Genomic DNA, 9,032 nt, shown 5'->3' with positions numbered 1-9,032 from the left:
TGACGCCTTCGGTTGAGGCTGTTCTCCAACTGGAGCACTCACAGGCCAGTGTTTCCCAATTTCCCATGCTTGTACTGCATTTTTTAGATTTACCTTCAAAGCATCTTTAAACCTCTTTTGTTGTCCACCGGCATGATAATTACCATTCTTGAGTTGGGAATAGAGTAGTTGCTTTGGAAGACAATAATCAGGCGTCCACACAACATAGCCAGTCCTAATAAAATAATACATAAATGGCCATAGAAAACAAGCTTGTTCCGTCTTCCATGTGACAGCCCTTGAGATATTTGAAGATGGCTTTCATATCTCCTCTTTCCAAGCTAAACATCCCCAGCTCCTTCAACCGTTCCTCATCAGGCTTGGTTTCCAGACCCTTGATCACATGGCCTCCCTCCTCGGCACCCCTTCCAGCTGGTCAACATCCTTCTCAAATTGTGGTGCCCAGAACTGGACCAAGCATTCCAGGTGTGGTCTGACCAAGGCAGGATAAAGTGGTCCTATGTCTTCCCTTGATTGGGACGCTTGAATTCTGTTGATGTGGAAGATCAAATGCAGGAAAATCTTCCTGATGTAGAATAGAAGGACAGATATGCAACCCATTTGTGATGTCAGCTCAAAACCCCAACCTCACTTTGCAGTTGAGGGCCACACCCCCCCCCCCCAGCCTTGGGTCAGCAGCCTGTGGGTGGCTTGGCTTGGCTTGGCCAGAATCAGAATCATAAGTAACTCTGGGGGTTACTTAAAAAAAATCACCACATATTAGAAAACGAGAAAGACAGCGTGACCATCAGCCAAGTCTCAAGATCAATGGCTGGGAAACTGGTGAGGGGACCAATCTCCATTGCTAACGGGAAATTGCTAACGGTGTTTTGAGTCCTTATTTTATTCTGGTGTTTCAATTATGGGTGCCTTGGGTTCTAATTTTTTATTGTGTTTTTTATTTTGCATTTTCATGTTCATGTTACTGGTTTTTGTATTTTGGAAAGAGCTGCTTATGGCACACTGTTAAAGGAAAATCCTTGGGCTCATTTGGATTGCCAAACAAAGACACCAGCCAAGAGTATTGGAGCAAAACAGCAGCCTGTAGGCCTGGTCTTTATTCAAAAGGCTGGTGCAACAGGACTTCCACCCACCCCAATGAAGAAGCAGGAAGAAGCCCTGAACAAAGGATGGCTCCCTTTTTATATATATGTTTCCCTTTTTACAGACAACACCTTAGTGTAGCATCACACATATATCATATATACATGACAGCTATGTCATAATCTGGGAGGGGTCTTCTGGCAGAAACCTGTTCACCAGGTTTGTTCTCATCCCTCCCTTGACCTCCAGCTCACACCCATTAAGTAACACAAAAGATGAGTATGCACATGTTCCTGTTCTCCTGGTCCAGTTAATCCAGGCATAGGCAAACTCGGCCCTCCAGATGTTTTAGGATTACAACTCCCATGATCCCTAGCTAACAGGACCAGTGGTCAGGGATGATGGGAACTGCAGTCCCAAAACAGCTGGAGGGCCAGGTTTGCCTATGCCTGAGTTAATCACACCGCTTTTGTCTTGACCAAGATCCTAATGAACTGAAGTTGGGTTTACTATTACCCCTGGAATGGCTACCTGTCTGGCACCCAGGTGTCAGGATGCCAGAGATTATCACCTAGGCAGAGGGCTGCTGGGCTCATGCTTTAGGGAGTTTGGCTGCCTTCACTCATGTCCCAAGATTCCCCCTTGGTAGCCATTTCCTTCCTGAACAGAACAAAATTGGAATGGCGTGAATCCAACGCTGGAGTGATTTTATGTGAATTTTCTGAAGGTTTTGTGCTACAAGGGAAGGTGAATACTATGTAACCCTGAACAAGATACAATACAGCAAAACTACGGTGGGATTTATGGGGATATTTACAAAATTGAATGGGGTCTGTTTGGGGCATGATCTGGGGTGCAGTGTCCCGTTTAACTGGAAACAACCCCCCAACCTTCCCAAAAATTCCGGTAACAACACAAATCACTAAATAATAATTCTCTTTCTCCCTCTGCTACAATCATTCCTTCTTGAACCCCCCTTGTTCCACGTGGCTTCGATCCCAATAGCTTCCACCCAGCGTAGACCCATTCAGAGTCATGGGCCGGAGTTATTCCTTCTCATTCATTTCAATGGGTCTACTCTGAGCATGGCTGATACAAGCCAGAGCCCCAGGATGACATTCCTGGAAAGGACTTGGCCTCTGCCTCTTCCTCATGCTGACACCCCCCTCTTGTCAGCCTCCTACTGTAGCTTCCTTGGGGCAGAGACCTGCTTGTGTGGCAGATGCCACGCATTCTCTCCCCTCATCCTTCTCCCTCTTGCTCCTCAGTTCCCCGAAACAGACATTGGGGATTCCGAGGATGTGTGCAGGAGGAGCCCCCTGAGCCTAGAAACCCTGGGGGGCTCGGAAGACATCAAAGAGGTACGTGGCAGAGAGAGGAGGGCCACCTTCTGGACCGGTCGCGAGCAAGGGGGCAGGCAGGCAGGGGGCTGCTGAGGGCAGCTTGTGCTGGCTGCCCCACTCGTCCTGATGGACCAGCCCCCCATGGCGCCAGGGCTGGAGGGCTTCCCTGGCAAGCGAACAATGTGGGCAGGAGAGTCTGGCTTCTGGGTTCCTGCCTGTCTCATTCTGGGCTGCTGTCTTTTTCTTCACTGTCTCCCACCCCACCCACCACCTCGGGGGTCCTGTCTCTGCCAGCAGTCGGCATCTGAGGGCCAAGAACCTCGTGACAAAGCGGCCAGCAAGGAGGAAGAGCCCAAGGAAGACCTGGGCGGCCCCCTGGAGGGAGAAGGCGAGGGCAAGAAGGAGCCCCCCAGACCACAGGGCACAGATTTGCTGGATTTTCGATGGGTAGGTGGCAGCGGCCCAGGGGGCAATTGGCAGAAGGGGAGGGGGGCATATCAACCGCAGAACTGTTGCAACAAGGTCCTCACACTCGCCACACAGGGAGGAAGGAGAACCCAGAACATTGGTGTGCAAGCCCTTATGTAGACTTTTGAAATTGCCCACCCTGTAGCCCAAGACCCCCCCAAGGACATACATCACAGAAGGAGGCGGTCTACAGCAGACATGCATCACAGGAGGCGGTCTACAGCAGACATCCTGTATGTCAGGATACCTGTTAATGGTCACTGATTGCTTTGCCTGGGCAGCCTGGCCATTCTTTGGTAATGGCAAATACTCAGTTCCTGAATCCAGACCACAGGCTCACCCTATTCATGCACAAATATGCTCTTAAGACAGGATTTGTGAGCAAAAAGACAATGGAGATACTTTCCCATTTCCTTCCTCACTGCAAAGGAATATTTGAGGTCCCTGAGAGAGTTAAAATGGTTTCAGGATTGCTCTCCTCTACTATTTCAGACACGTGGTTTATATACTTAGGTTTGTGTTTGCCTTGTACATTTATGAACAGGTATTTTATATTTGAGAATTCTAAGTTCTTATAACACTGTTCTTCAAACTTCTTCATATTGCTATTTTTGTTCGGAATTTGTCCCACAGCTGCAGGAAAAGGAAGAAAAGGGGTTACTACAAGAGCAGCTGTGGCCCCCACCTGACAACAACAAAGAAGACCCCCCGGAGCCCAGAGTCAAAGAGGTCAGAAGCACGTAGTAATTGAGTCCTAGGAACTGCCTGCCACCAGAACTGGTGAGATGGCAGGATGGGTGGCCCTAAGTTGGAGTGGGTGGCCCTTGAACACAACTCCCAAGAAAAGAGTGCGCAAATTTCTATGGAGCAGGACTGGGATTGCGTCTAAACCAGGCATGGGGAAGATGTGGCCCTCCAGATGTTGCTGGACTGAACTGCAACTCCTGTGGTCACTGCATGCTCGCTGGGAGTTGTAGTTTTGCAACATCTGGATGGCCAAAGGGAAAGATTTAGGAATAAGGGCTGAAATTTGAATAGCAACACAACCCACCACTCCACAGTAGGGGGGCTGAGAACCAGGATAGTACAGGGTTGTTACTTACAAGGTCAAACAATGGATCTTTATTCTTTATTTCACTTCTTGCTTGGCAATGATGGTTTCCACCCATCCATCCATTAATGCAGAGACACGGGTGTGCATGCCCCAATCTCCAGGGGTTCCAGGCAGGGATGGGCAAGATATGCTTTTCAACATCATGATATATTACCAGCTAAACACCGCAATGTCCCCCTATATCTCAATGTCTGAAATAAAGTTGCAGCTCTGTAGAGTCCTTGGCTGGCTTCACGGTTTTCCCCAGGCTGGGATTTTTGCATAGCACACGAACACACAGCTCAGGATTTGCAATATATTGCCAGGTCAAAAATCAGGAGACCTCAGGAAAAGCGGGGTGTTCCGTTCCGGGAGCAAATCAGGAACCGGGACGGCTTCTGTAAATCCGGAAGTGTCCTGGGAAAATAGGGACTCTTGGAGGGTCCCAGTTCACCCAAACCAACCCTGCAATCCTACAGATCTAACACTCCAGCGTGATTCAGTTTCACTTCATGAGATTGCAGCCTTGTTTTCTTTCTTCTCTGAAAAATGACAGGTCCCGCCTTATGACAATGCTAAGCCAGACCAACCTGAAAGGGCCACAGCGGATCACGAGGCTTACTACCTGGCCGATGACGAGGAAACGCTCCTGGGCGACTCCTGCGCCTCCACAGGCTACTTCCCCTGCTACCGGACCTACGAGGAGTTCCCCCGCTACCAGCCCCCCGGGGACAGAGAGAGTGGGGCCCCCCGAGCGGGCAGGAAGAAGATCCCCCCCACCAAGGGGCAGGGAGCCCCCCACAGCCCCCCATCGCCCCTGCCAGCGGCCAGTGTGAGCAGGAAGTGCCCTCAAAAGAGGAAAAACCGAGGAGAAGGAGCAAGCCACAGAAGGGGGGCTGAATCTGAGGCTGCAAGACCAGCGCTCCCTGCCCCCCAACCCAGAGCAGGTGGACGTGAGTTCAAATTCTGGGCGGGGCCCAGCAAGTATACCCTCCCAATTTAATCCAATGGAAATAGGGATGTATTATTCAATAATAATAATTTTATTATTATACCCTGTACATCTAACTGGGTTGTCCCAACAAAAAAAAATTCCTTCCAGTAGCACCTTAAAGACCAACTAAGTCAGTTCTTGGTATGAGCTTTCGTGTGCATGCACACTTCTTCAGATACACACTGAAGAAGTGTGCATGCACACGAAAGCTCATACCAAGAACTGACTTAGTTGGTCTTTAAGGTGCTACTGGAAGGAATTTTTTGTTTTGTTTTGACTATGGCAGACCAACACGGCTACCTATCTGTAACTAGGTTGTCCCAGCCACTCTAGACAGCTTCCAGCATATATAAAGAGCACTGAAAAACTTCCCGTTGCAGGGCTGCCTTCAGATGTCCTCAAAAGGTTGTAAAAGTTACTTCTCTCCTTTGCTCAGGGCTCACATAACTCCATGCATTTCCCCGATGAAAACAGGACGTCCTGAGGAAAAGCAGGACATTCTGGGATCACATAGAAAAGTGGGGCGGCTTCTGTAAATCTGGGTCCATCCCTGGAAAAAAGGGCCGCTGAGAGAGTCTGCAGCAGGGCTTGTGGCGCAGCGGTCGAGTGGCGTGGCTTTGCAGGGGACGAGGTCCAGGGTCGCCCCCCAGGTGTGCAGGTGCCTTGTGGGAGCAGCTGTTAGTTCGCCACACCTGAGCTGTGTGGATCCTCAGAGATCTCCTCTCCCTGCAGAGCAGCTCCTTCCAGAGCCCAGGGGTCAGGCGCAGGCGAGCAAGGCTCTGTTGTCAGTGAAGTTGACTCTTCACTCAGGGAAATGAGCAGACAACTTGGCCTAGTGGTCTCAGCAAGCCTAAACACCAGGTCTTGCCCCTGTGGAGCCATTGCCAGGACTGCAGGTCCCTGCCTTCCAACTCTCTAAGGCTTCTCCTCTCCTAGATCATCTCAAAGTGTGTCTGCGCACAGTCCATCCCTTTCCATTTCTCTGTGCATCCTCAGAGACCCCGGGGCAGCCGGAAAGGGAGACTCTTCTGCATTGCTCCCTGTCTCAGGCTCTCCCTGCTCCCTAAACCCTGCTGCCCCGTCAGCGTCCAGCTCCTCCTCTCATTCCTCTGACCTCTCCTCCTCGGTGTCCCACCCCCAGTCCCCTGGCTCTGGGCCTTCCCCCTCGGGGGTCTCCCTCGGGAAGGGGCTCCCCAGCTGGAGCCTCCCACCAGCCCTCTTGGCTGTCTCAAAATCAGAGAGGTGCCCACTGCTCTGTGCTGGCTGGCGAGGTCGCAGCTGGCACAGGGAGGGGAAGCCCCTGCAACCCTCCACAACAAGCAGGCCTCTGCAGCCTGGTTGAAATTCCTATTGGCTGTTTGCTAGAACCAATCATAAAAGATACACCCATTTCCTATTACCTTTTATGGGAGACAAAGAGCTATATTTCCTTCTATCTATAAATGGCAAACAAGTAGCCATATATCTTACATTTGCCTCAACAAGGCACCTTAATTACCAGATCACCTTTTGCCCTTCTTGCCCCTCCATTCCAAAAATAGATGGCTAAAACAGATGCTCATTCTGTCTTACATTTTGTCTTAAACAGAGATCTTGGGTTCACATTCTCACACACCATCAATGAAATAAGAATCTAACATAAGAATCTAACATTTTTACTTTCTAAATCCTTTGCATCATTACATTTAAGCCAACAAATCTTATATATTAACATAGATAGCTTTTTAGAAGAAAAGACATTTTTAAAGTAAAACTCTTCAATTTACACCCCCCTTTCCTGGCCAGCTGCTTTTCCCATTAGCTCTTGCCCTTTAACCTTAGGAAAATGTGGCTAAAGCCTCTAATGGGAGGCACATGGTATTATATTTTGTTAAACAATAAATCCTACTATTTACCAACTCTTAATTAGTGCTTTTGCAGCTTGATTGTATTCTGTAATATGTAGGGTCAATAACCTTTTTGCTCCCAGCCTATAATTCCCTTTTACAACTTTGAGAATTTTGGCTCCTGCTATAAATCAGGGAGGCCCTTGTCCAGAGGATAAACATCTGCCAAAGTCCTTAGCCAGCTGGTCTTCTGCCTGGCATAAAAACATTTGCAAATATATCTTTAAGCTCGTTTTAAAATACAGGCCTTGATCAGATGCCTCAGCTTCTCGCAGGGAGGGAACCAGCAGAAGACCCTCGGAGCTGGACCTCAGTGGCTGGGCTGAACGATGGGGAGGTGCTGCTTCGGGTATACAGGGCCAAGGCTGTTTAGGGCTTTAAAGGTCGGCACCAGGCCCTTGAATTGTGCTGGGAGGCAGTGTAGATCCTTTAGAACCGGAGTTATATGGTCCAAGTCACTAGTCTAGTTGCCGCATTTGAGGTTAGTTGTTTGCAAGTCACCTTCAAAGGCAGCCCCAGGGAGAGCGCATTGCAGTAGTCCAAGCAGGAAATAACCAGGGCATGGACCGCTCTGGCGAGACAGGGAGCAGGCAGGGAGGGTCTCAGATGGAGCAAGTAGCCCTGGACACAGAATTGACCTGCGCCTCCATGGACAGCTGAGAGTCCAAAATGACCCCCAGGTTGTGCACCTGCTCCTTTGGGGGCACAGTTACCCCACTCAGGACCATCTGAATAGTAACCAGTTTCCCAGAATCCCTTGGGCTGGAGCTAACTTGTTTACTTTTCTCGCAGGTCAGGCTAGAGACGGAAGGAGGAAAAACAAGTCCCCAGCAGTGTCCTTCTGCTGGGAGTCGCCCCTCAGTCAAGGAGACTCACAACACCCCCTCAGCGCCCCGCACGACCCCCTCACGCCTCAGCCTCCAATTCCTGGTCTCTTGGGTCTGGAAGATCTTCAGGAAAACGCCGTCGCCGCAGCCTCCACCACAACCCAGTACCAGCAGCGGGGCGCAAGTGGGGAGGCCGCTGGCCAGGCGGCTGGGGCGGTGGATTGCCCAGTACCGCAGTCGCATCCACCCCCAGTCGATGTGACTCTGGCGCACCCCGCTTTGGAGGGGATTCAGACCTTGGGGGCCCGGTTGGGGTGTGTTGCAGGGTATTTTGCAGAAGCCAACCTTTTCCATTAAAATTCCCGCTTTCTTCTTGGCTCACAGGACAGAACTAAAACATGTGAGTCCTTTCACATCACCACATGGGCACCACGGGTGGTTGGAGCATTGGCTGGGATGACCCTGCGACTGTAACCCTTTTTATACTACGCCTCTTCCAGTGTACAGACTGGTCATCCCCCCCCTTTGGGGAGGTACTATGGGAGTGATTTAGGATTTTCACGGCACGGGAGGAGGGTGGTGCTCAAGGAGCCAGCCAGCAATAAAGGGAGTAAGTGAACTGCTTACTGGAAGAAACTGCTTCCTCAAAGGTGCCAGGCCCAATGAGCACAGCCATTCTTCTCGGCCGATCTTGCCCCAGGGAGACAAAGACTAAAGGTGGCCACTTCCCACAGCTGCCCAACTCCTTCTCCCATGGGGCCTTCCCAAGCAACCTGAGACTTTGCCTGCCTCCCAAGTGCCTGCCTCTGCCTCTCCCTCTTCATACCTCTTCTAGTGCTGGGAGACCAGGGGAGAGGGGAGACATCCTGGCTCCTTCACCAGCCTGACTCACCTGTGCCTCTTGGCATCTCTCCCTTCAAGGCTGAAACGCACCCTTGCTCTCCCTCCTCCACCGCTGGAGGCAGCAAGCTCCTAAATACCAGTTGCTGGGATCGCAGGTTGTAAGGCAAGGCCAGGATGCTGGGCCAATGTTTGCTTGTCTTGATCCATCAGGGATCTACTTGGGCCTTTGCATACACAGTGCTACTGTTGAGTGAACAACCCTTTCGGGGGGAGTGTCACCTCGCAGCCAGTTGGGATGCACCTGGAAGCTTCTGGGAAGCAACTTTTGGCTCTCCGTAAGCGAGACCTAACTCAGTAGTGGAACACTTGCTATGTACGCAGAAGGCCACCGGTTCAATCTCCAGGGGAGACGGAGGAAAGAGCCGTAGCCAAAACCCAAGGCAGCTTTTGACAGCACACGACAGCTTTACATAGCCCAATGGGTGGAGTGCTGCA

The 9,032-nt window shown here is 50.7% G+C and overlaps 1 protein-coding gene across 1 annotated transcript; it reads left to right on the top strand.

Moving 5' to 3' along the window:
- Positions 1 to 658: 658 nt before the first annotated feature.
- On the top strand, positions 659 to 8,051 carry LOC310835476 (uncharacterized protein; the record flags this gene model as incomplete). Its single annotated transcript, XM_083720103.1, has 6 exons — positions 659 to 822; positions 2,352 to 2,444; positions 2,721 to 2,873; positions 3,528 to 3,623; positions 4,544 to 4,940; positions 7,660 to 8,051. Exons 1-6 carry the CDS (start codon positions 808 to 810, stop codon positions 8,049 to 8,051), a joined length of 1,146 nt encoding a protein of 381 aa, XP_083576229.1. The 5' UTR covers positions 659 to 807.
- Between the last annotated feature and the right edge of the window lie 981 nt (positions 8,052 to 9,032).

Source organism: Podarcis gaigeae (assembly GCF_964106915.1).
Source record: "Podarcis gaigeae genome assembly, chromosome: 18".
NCBI classification, from domain to species: Eukaryota; Metazoa; Chordata; class Lepidosauria; order Squamata; family Lacertidae; genus Podarcis; species Podarcis gaigeae.
The sequence above is the reverse complement of the archived record's forward strand: the minus strand, read 5'-3'. Positions and strand labels throughout refer to the sequence as shown.